Genomic DNA, 21,181 nt, shown 5'->3' on the forward strand with positions numbered 1-21,181 from the left:
TGCAGCGCTCACGCGTGCAGGAGAACATCAGAAAATTACACCCTTTGTCAGGAAATCATTAAAAATGTTATCTTTTCCTCTTGGGAGTTCCTTGAGTCTCTGTTCCCTTCACTTCTCTCTTCACAGTGGCAGCTGGATGAGGCTGCAGGATACAGGACCTGAACCAAAGCCAACTGAGTAGCTGAGACTCCTTTCTAACTACAACTACTATTCTTTAAATCCAACCCTTTGATCCCATTGACTATCAGCTCTCAGTGTGACAGTGGCCACACTCTGATTTCAGCTCAGACAGGCCGAGCTCTGGAAATAGCTTCATGCTACCGAAGTAAAGCTCTGCTTACTGATGAAAACATCAGAGGGAATGACAGCATTGTTTGGGCAAGACGAAGGAATGTGTGTTTGATCCTGAGCAAATTCTCCATCTTTGGGTAATACCTCCCTCCCCCATCACTCAGGAAATAGCCACAGCTAGTTATCTTTCACCCTTCCTACGCCTGCTAGCAGCTCTGTGACTTTAACATCAGTGACGTTATTCATGCCAGGCACATGTCACTCACCTTCAAGGGTTTGAATTCCTCTAGTGAGGTGCAATAAGGCAGAGGTGAATCAGGGTCCAAAACCATAAATGCTCTTTGTTCAGGATTAATCTGATACGCTTGTAAGACATGTCAGCTCTATTTTCCCCGTTGTCATGCACTTGGGGCAGCATTACACCTATTCCTACCCACAAGTTAGTAAGGGACAGACCAGGATCTCGGCTCTGGCGCTGATTTGAGACTGGAGCATCTGCTCCCTTGGGGAAGGATGGGAAGGGCTAACACCATCTGCATGATCCCCCGGGGGGGAGAAGGTCAGCAGTGGCACTAGGCTCAGCAGCAGATGTGGTCACCACTTTCTTCCACCACCAGAGGCATCGAGGAGGCCCAAGACCCAGTAATATAGGTGCAGCATAGTTGCAAAAAAGAAAACCCAGAGGCAAAGCTCCTGGGCCCCTTTCAGTGCGGTCCTCCGCAATGTTGTCCCCTCTCTGGGAGCACCCCGCGCACCCAGCCACCAACGCTGCTCGCCTCCAGGCCAAGTCCCCGCACACCTGAAGGATCTCCTCAGCTCGCTCTCTCTTTGCTGCTTGCCGGGGAAGTGGTGCCAGGGAGCTGGGGGGAAAGGCAGGGGAACCCACCACCCTGTGAGGGAGAGGAGAGAGCCCTGACACTGCTTCTGCGATGGGGGCAGTACGGCTGTGCATGTCCCCAGTGGGTAACCTCCTTGGCAGGAGTACCACCACTGCCACCGGTGCCCACAAGGGTCCTTTCCAGCTGAAAATGTTTCCCAGGAGACCCCAGGAGCAACAGTCTCCCAATCTGTCATGACACCTGGGCCCGCAGCAAGGACACCGGCTCACTTCAGTTCAACACCTTCTCTGAGAAGTGTCCCAGCCTCCCCTCCTCCTGCACGGGCTGTGAGGCCCGGCCGTGGTGGGACGTGCCCTGCTCCTGGGCCAGCTGTCCGGTGGTCCGCCGTGGCTCCCCGCTCCCTGCCACTGGGCAGGAGGCCTGCAGCTCGGCACACTTCTCCTTGTAGTGCTGGGCATTGCCGGCGAAAGTCTCGCAGCGGCTGAGGTTCTCCTCCTGCACAGGGCTGCCCACGTTCTCCTCGCTTGGCCCCGTGGCCGAGGCCCCCTCCTGGGAGTTTTGACTAAGGTAGACAACAATGATGTCGCCCTTGAAATTCATTACTTGTCCACTTGAGATAAAGGTGGAGTTACTGTTTCCAGTCACATTTCCTGGGGAAGTAGGGGAGGGGGAGAAAAGAAGACACAAAAGATTAATATTTTCCCCTCACGAGATTGACGCATAGCGCAGCGACCTTAATCTGCTGTGGTAGCTTTACTCTTGTTCCATTATTTTTTCCCTGTGACATGAGGATGCTTTTATAATTAATGCCTTCCACTGGACCTTTTAATTATTTCCATTTTTGCCTCCTCAGGACGAAGCCTGTCATCCACAGGGAGCCTGTCTGGAAGGCTTGGAAACATTTTCTCTCTCAATCACACTCTGGGAAGCAAGAGAGAGCACCCCCATCTCATGCTCCCCATGCTGCCCGATGCACAAGCTGCGTCCAAACTGCCTCTGCCCGTGTTTTGTGAGGAAATGGTCATTATTTCTGATTATGAGAGATTTTTTTTTTTTTTTTTAGAGTCCCAGGCATCATTGGGGCTTTTTTTTCCCTTTGGTAAACAACCAATCCTACTGTGTGGGCTAGGTAGCAGGCTTATTGAATAAATACAAAGGACTTAACATCAGACCATACTGTCACAGAGTGTCCAAATGACACAGAGTTTATACGATTATCTTATATTGTCCTGATCCTCCACGTAGCTACGCTCCAGTACTCACCCAGTGCCCTCATGGATTTACCTGGATATATGCTGACTCCAGTGAAGAGACAGAATCTATATTATAGCAACCTAACAGAGTTACAGTGTCAGTCAGTCTGCCTGCGGTTAGAGATTTTTCAGTATAAATTCAATCTTCCTGCCATTCAAGGACTGGGTCACTGGCTCAAGTGACAGCAGAACCAGGTTCTGGGGATTAATACACTGCCCTCAGAGCAGAAAGAAAATAACTAAGAGCAAACTTTCAACAACAAACTAACAAACTTGTTAAAGTTTGAAAATTAAACAAACTGAAGCAACCACATTAAAAAAAAAAATCTTCCTAGCCTATGAAAACTCTTCCTAAGAAATGTTCTTCCTGCTGTGCTTCACTTAATCATTACTTGCAGACTGATCTGACACCTTTTAGACATTTTGTGCCTTTCCTCATTATGTTCCTCAACACTTGAGATGTTCCCATTTTCCTTGCAGCTAAGCATGGCCCAGCCCAGAGAAATGCTGTTTTTCTGGTGGCCACGGGTGATGTTTGCACTTCAGCAATGGACATTGGGCTCCAGGTGTGCTGAGTTAGGACCTGTGCCTGCTCATAACCCAGTCTGGGTACCACTCCAGCGTCTCTCTAACAGCCCCCCTCAAGCAATCCTATTTATTTTAGCTAAACCCCTGCATTGCTAGCTCTTTGCTTTCTTTCCAAGTGCTGTTGATTAACATGAGGTGTCAATAAAAGTTTTCTCTGTGGGAGATTTTTCCCCTGCTGGTTGCTTCCCCCGTGTTCGATTCTGTTCGGCTGTTTGCCATCAACACAACTGTTAGGCATAATGGGACTACAAAAATAACTGTTTGGCTTTATACAGATTGCCTGTCACTCACAAAAGGTGTGGTGGAAAAGTTTACCAGTGCTCAGTATGAGATCAAGAATTTAGAAATACATATGACAGTGTGTGGGGGGGCAAATTAACAGATTTATAATGTTTAGTTGAATGTGGCTGGAAAATTCTCACTGCTTTATGAAGACACTGTGCTGAAACAAAAGGGTATTTGAGGCCCAAAAGCACAGAAAATGGACACAAGAGCTTCCTGGATTGCATTAAGAGATGTGCTTCCAACCTAGAAAGTATAAGAGACACCGTCAGAGGATAAGTGAAGGCATTGTTCTCTGCAATGTTTCAGCCTTTTGATCTCTTCAGACTACCTGATGATATTAAATACGACAACAGATTAATTATTCACTAAGAACTGGAACAATGCAGACGATTAATTTTCTCTGAGCCATCTAATGGCCTTTAGGTGGTAAGAACTGTTTGTCACTGCTGAAGTGGGCTGGTTTGGGATATGGAAGTGAAAGGCTCTGCAAAACCATTCCTAATCGTGAGTCACCAAAGTCTTCCTGCACTCATGCTTTATGCTGTAGCCCTATACATGACTTGAGGTGCTTATGAACCGATGCTTCATGTTCTGACTGCCTCCAGGCTTGGGGGGTTTGAAAGAGCGCTTGAAGGTTTACCTCCATCTCTGGTGGTGACCCTGTAAGCGACCTCTGTCCAGAGGTTTGCTTTGGTTCTCTAGGGTTGTTTCACAGCAGGGACAGAGTTCGCAATTTCTCTTGTCATTTTGAGAGTTAGGGAACTAAAACCAAAACTTCATGGAATTACCCATGCCCTTTTTCTTCCAGTTTTCATCCACCTTCTTTTGTATTATTCTGTCTTAGCATGACTGTGTGCAAAGCCTGGTGGCTTCAGTTGCTTTGGGAAGCTTTACAGAAAGTTTTTTTCATGTGCACGTTTATTCCATCTGGGCGTTTCACAAGGCCCAGCAAAATGACTGATGCAGCTCCACATCCAGCCCCAGCGTGGCCGGGATGCTTCAGTGTGGAAGCTATGGCTAAGCCCTGTCCCACTCCTCGTGCAACCAGGTGTCACCAGCAGGACATGGCCATTCTGCAGACAGAAAAAACCCTCTGCAGCAAGCCGTTGTACCTACAGCTTAACTAACCCACGCTCTGATACTGGCCACAGCTCAGTCAGTACCTGCTGGCAGTCCTGCCTGAAAAATTAGGAACACTGTATCTGTGCTCAGGTTTCACCAGATGGCACTATAGCATGTACATACCCGAAGGCACAGATGCAATTAAAATCCCATATAAAGAATTGCACTGCAGATCTAAGATGGCACTTTCTAGCATATTGCTTAAATCCAACCTCTCCCGTTTGCCCTGTTGTTCCTTAATATTTTCTCTTCCTCTTCATGTCAGATTTAGAAAGAAAAGCAGTACTTCTGCAGTGCCAAATACGACCTGACTTTCAGTTGTAGCTCAGAGCCACCTTCCAACAACAACAACAAAAAAGATAATCTATGTTCTCTTTACTACTGCCAAATTTTGAACAGACCAGGCAGTGAAACTGTGTCAGGGAACAGAAGCAGCAGAAAGAGTATCTGCTCTTAGAAAGATGAACACTACCCACTTTCACATTCCCACACCGTGTGCGTGTTGAGAGGGGAAGGGTCTTCAAAAGTGTTGCTTTTGGGCTTTGGCAGACTGACAAGAATGTCTCCGTAAGAAACTCTAAGGCACGATGTGGTTTTAAAGAAGGGCAACTGCTTACAACTGCTGTGTGTATCACAGTAATACTTATGTCCCAGTCAAAACTAAGGTCTCATTACAGTTGGCAGTGCATTGACATAAATAAAAATAGAGCATCGGACTTTAAGAGATTGTAATCTAAAATGACTAATAACACATGACAGGCAGATTGCAGACTTTTATACTGAAAAAAAGTCTCAGGGAGGAAGGCTTCATCCAGAAAAGGCTCATAACTTCCCTCTGCTAGTTTTGCTTCAGTGATTCTTTCTCCCCTGCTTTCATTTGACAATTTTGATATATTTACTCAATTAGTAAATTGGCAGTCAACTAGTAAATTTGTGACGGCGTTACAGAGTTGTGTAGGGGACAGAGCACTTGTGTATGGAGAAACAATGTCGGTATGAAATTACTTTTAGGTGAAGGCTTATATCCTAGCAAATTGAAACACAGAGAAAGAGCTAAAAGAGCTAAAATTGAACATAATCTCTTAGACCTGATTGTGACCACCAGGTTACAGCTCCAGCTGGAGTTTCACTGACTACCATATAATTGCAACTGGATTTAAACCTAATGGCAAAAATGGGCATGCAGACCGTTGAATAGAAAATTGTCTGTCTGAGTGTTATGCATCCTTTCTTGACTCAGCATCTAGGTCCCTCCTCCTTCTAAGTTTTCTCCAATACACACATCTGCTATCACCAAAATGCTTCAGTAACAGAATTGCCTGGCCTTTGTAGTGACAGACAGAAGATAGGTTCTGCATTGCTGGTTAGATCAGGGCAGGACAATGGTCCCACACAGTGCTCATACTATTTGCAGAATTCACTACAAAACAAACGGTCTTACTATTTCAGGGTGTTTTTTTTCAGACTAGTTTCAGGGCAATTGAGTGAAAAAGGCATCGTTTTATTCTTCTCTCCTCCTAAATCAGACCCTCTGAATAGTACTGAGCTAGCACACAGGATAACCCTATATGACAGTGTACAGGACAAGCCTAATGAGCTTACCAGATGCTGGAGGGAGGTCTGAAGTGCTGCTGTTTGTCCCTGAAGTGCTTCTGTTTGTGTTCTGGTACTTCATGTTGGTACTATCCGAAGATGCATCTTCCACACCATGATTGCTTGCTAAAGTGCTCTGACCAGCAGAGAGAACATTCAAGCCACAGGTGCACTGTGCATAGGACGCAGTTTCTGGGGAGGTGGAGGCACTGTCAGCCACAGCACAACAGGGTTTGCTCCACTTTCTGGGAGATTCCCTGTACGAAATGCCACACCTCACACAGATCTTCTCTGAGTCATAGTTTGTTGCAAAACGATCTGTGTCTTTGTTGCCCGTTTCCTTCACGCAACTGTGGGCATGTTGGCAAGATTTCTGAAGAAGTTTGTCCGTGACAGTGTGTGCCCTATCCATGTCAGAGGAAGGGTGAGAGCCTTGAGAGTTGGATACGTCCTCTGTGCTCCCAACCCCTGAGAAGTACTGATTTAAGCTGTCATTTTCCCCTGCCTCCATTGGTTCTGAAAATGACGACACGGTTTTACTGGCAGTCCGACTCAGTAAAGATAAATAATCAGCGGTATTGAGATCCTTATCCATGTATTCATCTTCTGTGGGAACTGGTGGGAAATGGTCATCATTAGTCTCAGTTACCATAGAAAACTCTTGGAGGCTCCCTCCTGCCTCGCACGGTGCTGTGCCAGGGTTCCCGTTCCTGCAAGGAGCGTGGCTGCTGGTGCAGCACAAGTTTCCAGGGGCAGGAGAGCCAGCGGGGCCCAGGAGACGCACGCCTTCTGAGGTCTGGGGGACAGGAGCATTTGTGACGTTCATGGTAACAAATGCATCTCTGGGGGGCTCCTGAAAGAAATTAAAAAGAAAACCACGTTTAATAAATTGATCAGCAGAAGGTTATTTTCTAGATAAAGAAGGAACTGGCAGATCTCAGTTCTTCCTTGGTGTGGAGCTGCTGAGGTAGAGCAGCACCACTATATTTGCATCTTGAAGTGTAATTCTGTTTTGCTGTGAAACTGTGACCAGTGATGCTGGGCTTAGCAGGTGTTTAGAAAAAAAATCTGGTGGCCCGGTGGGCAATAACATTTAATTTTGGGAGACCACTATTCCTAGTTTGTAAGAAGGCAATTGAGAATGAATAAATCTAGAAGAGTCACTGTTCCTTATGGGCCATCAGTAACACCTACCTAACTGCTTAGAGGGCTTGGAAACCCACCAAACCACCTAGGTGTCTGAAGGGCTGTTGATCTGTGAAGGCCTGACTGGGAACAGAATCTTTATTGTCAGTAAATCAAAGAAAGAAACTGGGTTGATTCAGAGGGCCCAAGAGAAGCTGGGGGGGAGGTGGGGGGGAGTCAAATGGGCAAGGTTGCTTTAACCTGGAAAACATTAGGGCAGCAAATGCAAAGGCCCATGATGTCATGTTGCCAGTACTTGTCAAAGCAAAGCTACATTTTTGGTTGCAGCTCCACAAAAAAGGGTTGGGAGATACTTCAAGGGTTCCCTTCAGTTCACGCAAGTTGTGCTATAATGATGGGTATTTGGGAACTGCCACCTTTCATTTCTAGTGTCTGTTCAGATCTTCCCGGACGGAGGAGAGAGCATAAATGCTGCCAGCCACTAATTGCTGTTGATTCACTCTTCTGTCCCAGAGGATCTGAGCAGCTGCCAATGCAGAAGGTTGCATGAACACTTATGAGACAAAAGAGGAACTGCCTGCTCAGAAAAGGTGGGTTTGGGCTTGGGATTTTTTTGTAGCAATGAAATTTGAGTCTTTCGACAGCTAAGCTGGACAGAGCTCCTAGATCAGGTGGTGCGGAGAGCATGCACCTAGCAAACCTCAGTCCACGTCCATGGCATGAAGCAGGGAGTGCACATGAACTTGAACCTGTGTCCCCATCTGAGCATTTCAAGCATGAGGTACGGGGATCTTCTGGACCAAAACCTCTTGGAAGGCCTTATTTTTTTTCCAGCTGAATGGACAAGAGTGATTTCTTCAAGCACCACCATTAAAGGGTCTCACAGCCAGTTTCTTCATCTGATGGCTCTGTGCTTAATGCCTTGCATGTCTGGCATTCTTGGCATTGTCCCAAATCCCAGTTTCTCCCCTGTGAGGACTCTGGTATGTAAAAAGGTACAAACTCAACCAAAGCTTTTCCTGCTCTTAGGATTTAGAAAGACTCTCTCCTAGGCAGAGTTCTCAGGTGTTCAGCAACCGGTGGGCTCACATTTAACTTTCTCCTCACAAATATTAGATCATCAGCGCAGACTTTTACCACTGTTGAAACTGGCTGAAACCAGAGAGCAGGTTCAGAAACTATTTGAGAGCAGTGATTTCATATGCCTCACATTTACAGAAAACCAGACTAAAAAAGCCAAAGCTGTGAGCATTTTTTGAGGAACTTAAAACTTGCTTTCTATCCAGACATTAACGTGAAGTCTGCTTTAGGATGGATGTCGGGAATGCCATGAGGAAAACATAAAACAAGAGAGAAAATGTTAGTGCCTTTGGTTTTACCTTTGTTCCTTTTATTTGGCTGCACACTTCGTTAGCCCAATTCTGTAGATCTGCTGCAGGGAAAACAAAAAGAGTAGCTGTACGGTATAGCAGGCAGTGAAGTTAACCACAAACCTAAACACCCACAGTCATTTACAATCCGCAATATGATATTAAATGAAAACCAACAAGACTGTTTTTACTGACTGTTCAAGTGTCCCAGCGTCAGTCTAGCTGAGGATTCATTGTAACTGGAACAGAGATATATTTCTATGGAACAAATGTTTCCAAGCTCCTAAAATAGACCACGGTTAAACTGTGTTCCACATCAAATGGGGTTTCTTTCCTGGTCATATGTCACACCAAGCTATGACTGGCCCGATACCGACCCGCTTGCAGCCATACAGTCTATTTCAAGAGAAGTCACATGGATGGCCCAAAGACCATTCTCAGACAGGAGTGAGGAGCCTGGAGAGAAGAGGGTAAGCCACTGAAACCACGGGATGGCACGTTCAAATACAGTGTATTCCACTTCATCAGGGTGTACCTTAATGGGGAAATTCACTTAACGGGAGTATGTCCCAAGGAAAAGCTTCAAGTCCAACAATGCTTTATGGTAACGACTGCCACTTTTATAGAGTTAGCAATTCTTGTTTTCTATTTATACTTTCAGGAGTTTTCGTAGGACTCAGGTCTCGTATACATTCAAAGCCTGTGCTGGTTTTATGTGTGTGAAGATAGATCACCCATGTAGCCGCTGCCATTCCCAGCAATGACTGTTCCTCTGCTGTTACGTCTGCACATTTACCACCAGTTCCCAAGCAAGCAGAGCTTCCTCTGAGCCTGCAAGTCTCAGAGCCTCCAGTTAGCAGGATTTACCACGCAAAAGCAATGAAGAACTGTCACTGCAGAGCAGCAGGGCAATAGAAATGTCAAATAAAGACCATCACCCCTCAACCTACTTTGCATCATAAGTATTTGGTTTGCAAGGAGAGTCACCGTTTCCTCCAGCCCATCCCAGGAATTCCAGATTTAGTACAACCCATGTTTAGTGTGGCAGAGGCAGTCTATTTCTAAAACACAAGCTGAAATGTACTTTACAAGAGGCGGTCTTCCCTTCCACTGCTCCCAAAACATTTCATAAATTGCTAGGGCTTGGGAAAGGAGATGGTGGAAAAACTACACTGGGAAAAGCTTTCCACATGTATGGGGAGAAAATAAAAAATGAACAGAACAATAGGAGCATGTCCTTAACTAAGGAGATCCAGGACTTAACACAGAGTTAAGTAACTATTAGAGGTATTTCCATAATTTTTATAATATAGTCAATGCTCCACTGTTACCCAGTATGCCTTTGCTAGAATTTTTCTACTTTTATTATTTATTCTATTCCTTCTGGTATTTCTTCTGTACCTCATCAGAACTTTGGCCTTCAGCTAAAAACATTGCCTGCATGGTGTTTTCAAAAACACATCCAGCTTTTGTCTTGAAATCCATGTTTTAGCCCATCCAGATGCAGGTTTCAGGGGAAGAGGCGAGAAGGAGACAGGAGGTGGTGAAAGCCCCCTGTGTCTTTCCCTTGGCTATGGGATCTGCTGTGCCACGTGGTGCAGAGTGGCCGTGCTGCTATAAAAGCCCCCAGCACCAACCCTCCTTCATGCACAGAGTGGTTGCGTCCGCCCTGAAGGTGGTCACCCCACCGTCAGGGCTGCAGGAGGATACCAAGCAATATGCATTATGCATAAGTGTAATAGGCTCCCTGCCTAGAGGAAAGGAATTTGAAGCCTGGATTTGTGCTAGTTAAAGCATATCCATATGGACACGTATCAGCATAATACAGGACTTGGAAAGTAACTCCTGAGTTTCTTAACCTGGTGGCTACCCAGAAAATCAGAGTGCACAGACAGCCGTGCAGTTGTCACATTCATGAGTATCATTAGCTATCACGTACCTGTCAGCTTTTTTCCCTTATTCTTGTAGTATATGATGAAGACAACAATGCCAATTAGTGCCACAAAAAACAAGATGACAATCAACACGTATAAGATCCTGTTTGTTCCTGCAGATGTGAAAAAGATAGTGCCATGAACATGCAGCTTGCACTCAGCAGTATGGCAATTCTTGCTTATTTTACCTGCTTTTCCACAGGAGAGGGCTTTTCTTCCTTCCTATTTGATTTTCAGTTTCTATAATAAGGACAACAGCTCTAGCACTCATGCAGTTCTGTGACAAGCAGCCTTACTGAAAGTACCCGGTACCAAGCCATCTCCATAAAAACCCGAGTCTTGGTGTCTCAGAGAGGTGCGACCCAGCCATGCTCCTCTGAAAGTCCCCTTGCGATGTGCTAGCAGCCCATGGGCTGTGCTTGCTCTCCCTCAGGGGACAGAGGGCAAACATCTCATGGAGTCTACAGAATTCAGTTGGCAACATTTGTCCTTTATCTCAGGTTATGAAGGATCACTGCATGCCAGGCAAGCAGCCTCCCTGGTACCATACCCACACTGGAGAAGGAAATGGGCAGTGGGCAAGAAAGGAGAGCTACATTCAGCTGAGACTGTATCCATTGCTATAAAAAGCACGGAGAGACGCTAGTAGCTTGTACAGACAACGTGTATATGGAAATTAGTAGGCTGAAAAAATGAGAGCGCTGTAAATGTGATGGAGGTCATGAGTATAACAACAGTGCTGCTCACCATGCGGTTTCAGTGGGAGGCGTAAAAGCTCTGCTTAGTAGTGGACATTTGCCCTAGAGCTGCCAGGCTTAAAGTAATGTTTAAAGCTGGGATTTTCCAAGAGCGCTGTCTTGGTCCACAGCTGCTCCCCCTAGAGTCATCCACAATGAGAATGGAGTTTTAAGGCAGCCAGGCCTCCTAGTAAACACATTCCTTCTCCTCCCTGGTACTTTCTAACAGATAATCTGTATGAGGACACGTACCATCTTCCGATGGCTCAGGCATCTTCCGTTCTGTGCAAACTGCATCTGACTTGTCAGTCCCAGGCACTATTTCTGCCATTCCCAGTGCTGTACAGCTGAAAAACAAAGAGGTTATGTTCTCAAAGAGGGAGTTTGTTGTGGTTCCTACACTTATGCAGAGTAGTACTTTCTGTTTTAACATACATGTATTCACCCTTAAGAAGCTCAGATACCTTCTTTATTTTCAGCTGTGTTAGTGCAGCAGTTCTGTTGTTACTGCTCTCTCTTGCTCCCCCCCAAGAAGAATTCAAGCTTCAGTGTGAAAATGCCTTTATCACTGCACAGCCAACAGATGCACTGTGTGCCCTGCAGGCAGCCTGAAACACCCTGCCGAAAAATCCTTTCGCCCAAGCTTCTCCCTGCCTTCTGGCTGTCGTGGTGCTTTTACAAGACTTACTTGGTCCAGGCTTTACACTTGTCGGTGGATGAAGCGACCTTTGAGAAGTAGCCTCTGGGACATGGTGTACACGTTGTGTCCTTGTCTTGTTGCACTGTGTGTAGCAAAGGAAGAAAAACATAGCTGAGTTTTCGTGGGTTCCTTTCAGGTGAGGGGAAGGTGACTGTGCTCCCCATCCTCCCACTCCACCCCAAACCCCCAACTTCCCTGAAAGCTCCCCTGAAGAGAGAAGGATCTTAGACTACATTAGAGCAGCAATGATAGTCACGTGTAAACAGAAAAAAGTATGCTTGTCTCACCTGAGCACTTCTCTACATGATGAAAATGAGAAATGACCAGGAGCCATTTGCAGTTATTGTAAAATAACACACAGCTATTATATCCTTCCCCTGCCATTAACTTCCTCCTGTCCATGCTATGCCACAGACAGTGACGCTAACAGGTATTGTCACTTCTGTGAAGCCACAGTAAACAATGCTGTGTCAGGATTTGCTAGACTGGAGAAAAAACCACCACCACTGTGCTCCAAGCCCATGCAGCATTTCATCCTCCATTACTTCATTATGTGCTGCTTATTTGGGGTTCCTCATGCTTGGCGTAGCTGTTCCCAGTGTTCATTACAACTCTGAATTTGACTGTCTCTATTTTCCACCCACAAAACACCTGCATTTTGTTTTACAATTAGACTTAAGACTAAATTAAATGTCTTTGCATTACAAGTCATCTAAAACAGAATACTTGTGCTACCTGAAAGATGTTAATCACGTTTAACTCGCTTATAACATTATAAAATGAGAAAGTCAAGTCATTGGACAAAAACTGATTTCAAATCTGACCGCAGGAACAATCCCCAATGGACTGCTTCTCTGAATACTGGAGCAATGCATGACCTAGTGACACACAGTCAGACACCTCAGCAAACATTAGAAATGCACTGAACGTCTTGCAACTATTGCCATGTCCATATGATATCTTGCAAAAATCACTTGATCCAAAGTAACTATTTAAACTACAGAGGTAGAGGCCTTCAAAGTGCAAACAGTCCAGGAGGGTTATATGCAGTAGTGATGATAACTCAGGTAGGCATCTTCTGTTGACAGCCATCTGGGAGTCTAAAGTATCCTCTCTAACGCCACTTGATGCTGGCCTCATCCTGTAGACCTGGGCTGGACATTTCACTTCATACATCCCTTTTGTGTATCTTACCAGGATGCTCAACTCCGAATCCTGGAGCACATATGGTATTTCGCTGACAGCAGTCGCAGTCTTCATTCCAGTGGTAGCCCATTGTACAAGCACACTGCCGCTGGAATGTGCTGTTCCCTGGGTTCACTTCTCTCAAAGCTTTCCCTAAAAGAGAAAGCAGATGGGAGTAAAAATCTCTCTGGTAATAAGCCTCAAGTTTATGAATGTCCTGTTGTACCTATTTGCTTCACTTGATGCCAGATGCAAACCCATTCATGTTAGAGGAAACTTTATCTTTCAAGAAGCCTGGGAGACCCTTGATCAGCACGGGGCTCCTCACTGACTGCACCCCTGAGCAATACTTTTTTCCTTGTAGCTGCTGTTGAAAATAAACAGAGCTTTTGCAAAGGTGAGACAAACACGTTAGGAGAAGTGAATGCACAATATGCTGGGCAAAAGGACAGCCTTTAAGATGCAACTCACAGGAGTGAATAGCCCCAGTGAAGAAACTCATTACCAGCAGCACAGAGACTGTGGTCGTGGTGCTCAGCACCGCACAGAACCTCTGCTGCCTGGGGATCTCCCTCTTCGCCAGGCTCTTGTGCAAGCCCAGCCTCCAGGGTTGTGTACCTGAACAAAGCAGCTTCCTTAGATGCACTTTCCCATCTCTGTGCTTCACTAATTTGGATTAAAAGGTTCTTCAGTACGAACAGCTCACCTTGATCACATATTTTATGTAGTAAGCATTTATCTTCTTCATTCCAGACATCCATATATTCATTTGGGCCACACGGCTGGCACACACTGTCAGAAGTACCAGTGCATCTAGCAGACATATACTTTCCTGTGAATGAGAGAAGGACAAGTAGGTCGTTTGCAAGTTGCACACCAGCTGCCTAAGGAGTTTAGGGATAATGACAGGTTGGGTTAACACTGCTGTACTGCTGGTGACACTAATTTCTTCCTGGCAGCTTTTCGGTTCCTCGGGCTGGCCCCCATTTAGTGGAGCCCCAAAACATCCATGAAGCTTTTATGGCCTGGGAGCCAGCCTTTCTATATGCACGAGAATCAAGCTGCTTTCTGTCTCCCGCGGTGGTTTCTACTCTCCCAATAAAAGAGCTGCTATGGCTTTTGCTGAGGTCAGCAGGACCGCTCCTGAACTAGAAGGCACTCATAAACCTGAAATCACGCACCTGCCAGGGTACATGCCAGTAGATCAGCAGTCACAAGAGCAAGCTGCCTTACTGACCCACAGAGCTGTTTCCTAACGAGCTTTGCAGTTACGAAGCCAGTACAGTCCAGTGCTCACATACCTGGCTCACACTTTGTGCAGCACCGTCCAGAGTATTCATAGTGTTGTTCGCTTTCACACGGCGGAGTGATTTGTAGTGAGAACTGGAGCGGAGAAGAGAAAGGACATGAGAACCAATACACCTGGAGAGCTTCAGACCTACCTTGTCACAGTGCTGGAAGGGAGGAAGAAAACTTTTCTTCTGGATAGCTAAGCAGTAAAAAATTCCCCAACATTTATGACTTCAAAGGCACTTTGTAGACACGCTAAGAATATGTAGTTGATGCTGTATGCACAGGGACTTGTAATACAGCCAGGTAATAAATAAATAACACAATCTTGCAATTTGTCATGAACTTTTGGCCTGCTATATAACCTCTTCTTACAGTACTCTATTATTTGAAACCTATGACTTTAAAACAAAAGTAAAGAAAAAAAAATTGGCATAGAGATACTTCTGTAGTCTCTTCCACAGATATGACCTCAGACCAAGACCTGGGCAACTGACAGTTTTAATGTATAGCATTAAGCAAACAAGTAAGGTGAATGATTTATGCTCCTGAAAAAGAAGAAGTTCCCAGCTTCCCACTGGGATACACAATACTCCTGGCTAGCCCCAGAAAATATTTGGCTTTAATTTTGCAGCTTTTTATGGCTCCTACTGTGTCCTGCAGAGATGGTCTCATGGAACTGAGGCAGCCATCCAGAGAGGTGATACAATTTCAGGCAAGAGCTTTTTGCTTCTCAAAAACCAAACCAAACAACACAAACCACCCCCCCCCCCAAACCACCTGAAACTGTCACATAAGAGGGCACCTGCAAAGCAAGTAGCAGTGTTGCCTCTAGCTCTTACGGGCCTTCACATCACCTCCCTGCACACACAGCGGTCCTTACTGCAGCCCAGCACACGCGGCTCCCTCAGCCGGGCTTCGGGGCATGGCTTGTGCTGGGGATCCCGGCCAGCCAAGCACCGTGCCCAGTCCCTCGCTGACCCCGCTTTGGCTGCCCAGGAGTCTCCCGGCAGCAGTCCTCCAGGTAAACTCAAATCTTACAAGCAGATGTTGATCTTGCAATAGATAAGATCATTCAAAATCTGGCCCGTAGCAAGGAATGCTTCATCATTGGATACGCCTGTTAAAATCTCATTTACTTGGAGAAAGCTGCAATAAAGCTGCTGCTGCTGGTGAAAGGGAGCTTTTGCTGTCTAATAGCATATGACAGTCCTGTGCCTACTGATACTGGTTTCCATTCCTCTACTTAGTGTTCTCCCCTTGTTTCCTCCAACTCTTTACTTCTCTTTCCTCCTTTTCTTGTTTCAGCAATAGCAATCTCTTTAAAGAGAAAATATTTTCCACTCAGCACCTTGTCCTCTTCTAATGCCAGGAAGGGTCTTGTAACTTAAACATGACCATAAAGGTTGAAATTTTCGTTTAACACACCACCTTTTGGCTTGGAGTTTGCGCTTTGTGTTGGTGCATGACTTGTGTTTATCAAAACTGCATTAGCTGTGTCTGGAACAGAGTAAATACCTCAAGTCAGAGGTCTTCAGTTGATGTATTTTTGCAGCTTATAAACAAGTTATAGCCCTTTTTTTTTAATCATTGCAACAATCCCAGGTCAAATTAAGAGTCTAGTCTTGCAAGAAGTCTTCTGTTGTCTCATTGTTTCCTTGTCTCTTTCTTTGCATTCATTAGCAGTACCTTTCTTGTGATGAGATTACACGGTTTTTGGAACAAACGTTATATTTCATGCTTGTGCAGCACCTCCCAGGAGGGGCACGGGATAATAATCAGTGCTGGCAAGGCGAGAGGTGATCTAGGAAATGGAAAGCCGGGCCAGCCTGGCAGCTGAACAGTGACACCGCTCAGTGTCCCAGGGGAAACGCTGAAAACACTCCTGTAATCGAAGGAGCTCCTTTTCTATAAAGCGCTTCAGGCGACGCCTGCTAAGACACTACGCTGGCGAGGACGGGGGTGAGGTGACGTTGGGGGACCAAGCAGGAGAGACAAGGTCTTAAGCGACTGATTCCCTTATTCCCAGCCACCCAAAAAGGCAACAGAAGTGATAAGACCAGTCACTCCCTTTTTGTCACAGAAAGTCCTCTTCTTCCTCGTTTGCCCCAGTTTGATAGTTCCTCTTTAGAAGAGAAGACTAAAAAAATTACTGAAGTGTCAAACAAGGGCAAAGTCATCCTTTTTAAGGAAGGATATGCAAATCTGCTAAAGAGCATTCAGCTAAAGGGTCTGGAATAATTTCTGAGAATCACAACTCATCTGGAGGAGAAGCAGTAATGCCCTGGCACCGAGGCTAGGAGAGCAGGCTAATTGCTCAGCCACCTTTTGGAAACCGTTTCGTACAACCCTGCTTTATTGTATAAAGAGGGCTATTGTTACGGTATACTCACAGCTGCAGCTGCATAAATCTACACTCTGTGTCAATAAGTAGTCTCTTCTGTGACCGTGTCCTTCCCCTTTTCACACAAGCCAATGCCTTCGCAGAGCTGCACTACTCCTTCCTTTGATTTATGCTCAACAACACAAAGACAAGGCTCTCAGCGTCTATATGCTAACCCCCACGTGAGCCCAGCTTCCTCGCAGAGGCGAGGGATTTTGGCCTGGTGTGGACTGGCTGGACCTGCTGAGCATGAAAGCTGGGGAGAGAGAGGACAGGAAGGGAAACAAAAGCGACTTGGGGTTTTCTTAGGGCGGGAGCCGAACTTGGCCCCTTTTGCTAACACAGCCCCCTTGAAGTCAGGTTATCCCTTATTTAACCCTCGGCCAGGGGACTGTGTGCATCTCGTCGTCAAACTGCACATCAGCTTCCCTTGGGGGCTGCTGGCACCACGATGACCTGACGCTTCACCATCACCAGCGCATTCCCGCCACAGTGTCCTTCTGAGACGGGGAAGTGCAATTCATTTCGCAGATGAGGAACTCGCGCCCGGAGGCCGGCTGGCTTTACGGAGGTGACAGGAAACCAAACCAAGTCTCCCAAGTCTCAAGTTCGCCCCGTAACCCCTGGAACATCCTTCCTCTCATCGGGTGCTGGCCTGTGGGTCAGAGTGATGTGGCCATCACTGAGCTCTTATCTAGAGAGAGAAGGGGCCTCGATGAATGCGAAGGTGTCGACCTCCTCTGAAGTGATTAAATAAAACAAAATCCAGCCTGGTCATTCCTTTAACAGTCTCGCTGTTGATGAAGCTGTCCATTAAATCCCACCACCACATGCAAATGAGTGCTTCAAAGAGCTCTAAGTATCCTGTGTAAATTTAATTTGTCACTTAAAAAGCGTGCAAAGCGCACAAGTTTGCACTAGTTCCTAAAAACCAGTCAGCTTTCCCGCTTGATTAACATTATGTCAGAACAAGTATATCTGACTGGGGAAGAATCCAGGGGAAAAAAAGACAAACCTCTGGGCTTGATAGATCCGGTTCGGTGAAGCATGCCAACACCTGCTTACCTTAAAGCACGAGTAGCACCAATGACTTCTTTGGAAAAACAGGCATGCTTATGTCAAGGTTTGCAGGAGGACTGTGTTTCGGTGTCGAGCTGCAGGCAGCCTTTTCAGCTTCTTCCCCCCCGCCATCTGTTGAAAAGGACGCTAAGCAAGAGTGTGCTTGCAGCGTCGGAGAGCTTCGATGACTCAGAGCTACAAAGCACCACTGTGTTACTCAGACCTTGAAAAAACACACACACAGGTGCTTCTGAAGGGGGAACCAGCAGCATTCAGATTCCTGTCCTCGGGCTTAAGGAAATATTTATTCTTGGTGCCGTTGAGCAATCGGATGGCAGCAGAAGCTGTGTGTCATGGATGCTAAAATTACTTTCTCGCTCAGATGAATATTCAGACAGACATTTCAGAGAAGATAGAATTGCACGGGCCTCTTTCCTTTAAAAGAAAAAATCTGGAAGAACAAGCTCGGGGGTTTCCACAGTCTTTTTCCCATGTCACTTCTGAACAAGAAGCTGAGGCCTCAATGAAGATTGCTCATTAACGATAATCTTAGTTTTGCAAAAATTGAGGTGTAAAGGGACACATCAAGGGCTACGTATCTTAAGATGACACCTTCTTGCTCAGAGTAGTTGTTTCTGGAGAGCATTCAAGTCATCTGTCATCGTTTCACTGGGCAAAGCACATTTTTGTTCTCCATTTAGTATCGCAGAACCAAAGCCCCTATGGGAAAGCCAACTATGGTGCCTCCTGCTTTGTGCACCACTTGTTCTTCGTGCTTCAGAGACTGCATTTATTCACACCACTTGCTTTCGAGGTCCTTAATCTTTCCTGCTGTAGAACTATTATATTTCTGCAGATTTGGGGCTTTATTTGCCTTTGTCAAGAGGACTGAGCTTTGACCAACATTTCCTGATCTGAAGTAGCCCATGCAAGCAGAGCACCCCGGTGCCCTGCTAGGATGGCCTCTGCAGTCATCTGCTGCTTTTTCACCTTCAAACATGAGTTGCTCGCACTCTTCTCAGACCAACTGTGTGCCCACAGCCCTCCAAGCTTCCCACCTCATCTGGGAGAGCAGAATCACGAAGCAAAACGCAGATTTCTTCAGCTCACTGCCAGTTTCAGAGGTCTGGCGGAAAAATTATTTAAGAATAAAGATAGGATCTGGCTCTCGATGGGTGCTGCTCCATGGCTGGTGCTCCCAGGCACTCTATTGAGGCACATAATAGTAACGCACACCATGAACGACTCTGGAAATTTTTACAACTGAGAATTTATAAGGGGAAAGGGGAGTCTTATGTTAAAGACTTAATCATAATCACATGGATGCTGAATGCAACAGTTCCTTCATAGGCAGTCTTCACTGTTGATAAAAATTCAGTCGAAACGGCACACAAGTCACAGCTTTGCAATTCCAGTTATTCTCTTGCAGGTCTGTAATTCCTCACAAAAATCTTAGCTTGTGAATGAAATGCTTTTGGTGATGTCAACTTTCCAGTGACCAGTAAACCACATCACAGAACTACCACCACGTGGTAAAACATAGCCGGGAAATGGCAACAGCTAAAAACTAAATATTATTTCACTCTTAAAAATAGGTCCTTGAAACCCTGCTAGAGCCTGAATACCTAAAGAAGCCAGAAAGAACATGAGGGATAAAACCAATAATAAAGATGTCAAGAGAAAACTGTAACTTGCAGCCAGGGAGCGGGCAAATGGTGGTAAAAGCCCCATCCTGACTATTCCCCTCGCCCCTCTGTTTTAGCACGCAGCAAAAAGCAAACACCTGAGCGACTGGTGCTGCTCCGCCAACGGGAAGGACCATTCATCAATCTCAAACCCACCAGAGTTATTTCTGGCCGGCAGACTACGTGAAGGAGAAGTGCCGCACTGACCACTCTTGCAGCGGGGCGGTGGGGGTACGGCAGACAGGAACCTCAGGTATATCAGATGGGAGATGACGGCGGTGATAGATGGCAGGGCTGAAACGGCTACCGACCGAACGTGTGAATCAGCCAGCTTTCCTCTGCCGACTGAAAACTCACCATCACGTGCGCAGCATTCGTCATTCAGAGACAAAGTCATCTTCATACAGCAGGCAGAAGGGTACACCTAACGTTTTCATCGGCTGGGCGGTTGGTGGCATCCGCATGTTCCTGCGCTTTGGTGCAAAACCTCACGCTTCAACCTACGTGTCCTCACTGCCACAGCAATTCAAAGACTAATAGCTACTAGGTGGAATACTTTAAAGATTAATCAGAGAGTAAAAACCCCAAATATTTAACAAAAAGGCTTGAGAGCAAGACAACAGTCCATAACGAGCAGAAATAAAAACTGCAGAATAATGACATTATCAAAACTAACACCTGGATGTGCTTGTGAGAAGGCCTGCAAAGGCAAATCTCTTCTGGATTAAACAGGTGCAGTAGCACCGCTCTATAGGAAAGCTTAGCAGTCTCACCGCTCCAGGTACGGTCTCAATGACTCGCCATGAGTAACTCTATGCCCATTTGTGCTTAATTAAAATATTAATAATAATAATAAAAAAGGCACTAAAGACACAATAATTTATGGGGAGCATGTTCCTCTTGCATTTTAGTTCAGCAGATTATTTTTCTATGCTTCCTCAGCTGAAGTCCAGTCTTAAGGAAGAAATGACTACGAGAGATTTTTTGGGCTGGACAACAGATTAGGAGTTCAACGTGGACTTTCTATGCTTAAAAATCAATTTGTTTATGTACCCCTTCCTTCCAGCATGCCACCAGAGTGCAACATAACATATTAATATCTTACGGTGCGAGGTGAGACCCTGCAATCCAAGCTGAGCTGCCAGGGAGAATGAGAAAGCTCGTAGGGAAGAGGGGAAGCCTGCTTTCACTGCTTGATGCTTGGCTTTGGCTTTCTTCTCCTGGATTTTAGAATTGCACATGGAACAAATGCTGAATATTCTGCAGGCAGAAATACAAAGGGTAGCAGGAGGGCTGTAGCCCTTACTTTGGATGACGGCCATATAGAGAGGATGCATGTAACACCTGCAGACCATTCCGCCTTGGCGTGAGTTATAGCGAGAATTGCATGATCGGATCTGCACCTTCTCCAGCATGAAGCAATTGTTGCCTGTATTAAAGCGCTCAGGACTGGTCTAAGAATTGGTTCATTTACTCTTTAGGTGTCACCAGAAGGAACCAGCTCTGCCAGGGACCATGGGACAGTCAAGTTGGGGGAAATATTCCTCCCTGATTTGAACGGGCTTTAGCTTGTTTCCGTAAGCAGCTTGTTTTACTACATGTGGTATTGCAAGGGAGATTTTTTTTTTTCCTGAGAGCAAATTCAAGGTATCATCTCGTTGTTCTTGCTACTGAACAATGAAAAGTTATTGAAGAACATGATGCTCATAAGGCAAAACTAT

At 45.8% G+C, this 21,181-nt stretch overlaps 1 protein-coding gene across 1 annotated transcript; it reads right to left on the reverse strand.

Moving 5' to 3' along the window:
- Window positions 1-1,400: 1,400 nt before the first annotated feature.
- Window positions 1,401-20,815, reverse strand: TNFRSF11A (tumor necrosis factor receptor superfamily, member 11a, NFKB activator). The gene is made up of 12 exons (XM_009885279.1): window positions 20,767-20,815; window positions 14,486-14,532; window positions 14,345-14,426; window positions 13,750-13,875; window positions 13,053-13,196; window positions 11,847-11,940; window positions 11,411-11,505; window positions 10,427-10,534; window positions 8,497-8,549; window positions 5,981-6,824; window positions 1,539-1,780; window positions 1,401-1,484 (listed from the first exon to the last, which is right to left on the reverse strand). Exons 1-12 carry the CDS (start codon window positions 20,813-20,815, stop codon window positions 1,401-1,403), a joined length of 1,968 nt encoding a protein of 655 aa, XP_009883581.1.
- Between the last annotated feature and the right edge of the window lie 366 nt (window positions 20,816-21,181).

This window comes from Charadrius vociferus, unplaced genomic scaffold (assembly GCF_000708025.1).
Source record: "Charadrius vociferus isolate BGI_N301 unplaced genomic scaffold, ASM70802v2 scaffold565, whole genome shotgun sequence".
Lineage (NCBI taxonomy): Eukaryota > Metazoa > Chordata > Aves > Charadriiformes > Charadriidae > Charadrius > Charadrius vociferus.

Coding starts and splice junctions, on each gene's coding strand:
- TNFRSF11A (XM_009885279.1), bottom strand. CDS start 20,815: ATGGTCTGCAGGTGTTACATGCATCCTCTCTATATGGCCGTCATCCAA. Junction 11,941..13,052: donor ATTCGGAGTTGAGCATCCTG/GTAAGATACACA, acceptor TGCTACACACAG/TGCAACAAGACAAGGACACA. Junction 8,550..10,426: donor TAAGGGAAAAAAGCTGACAG/GTACGTGATAGC, acceptor TTTTCCCTGCAG/CAGATCTACAGAATTGGGCT.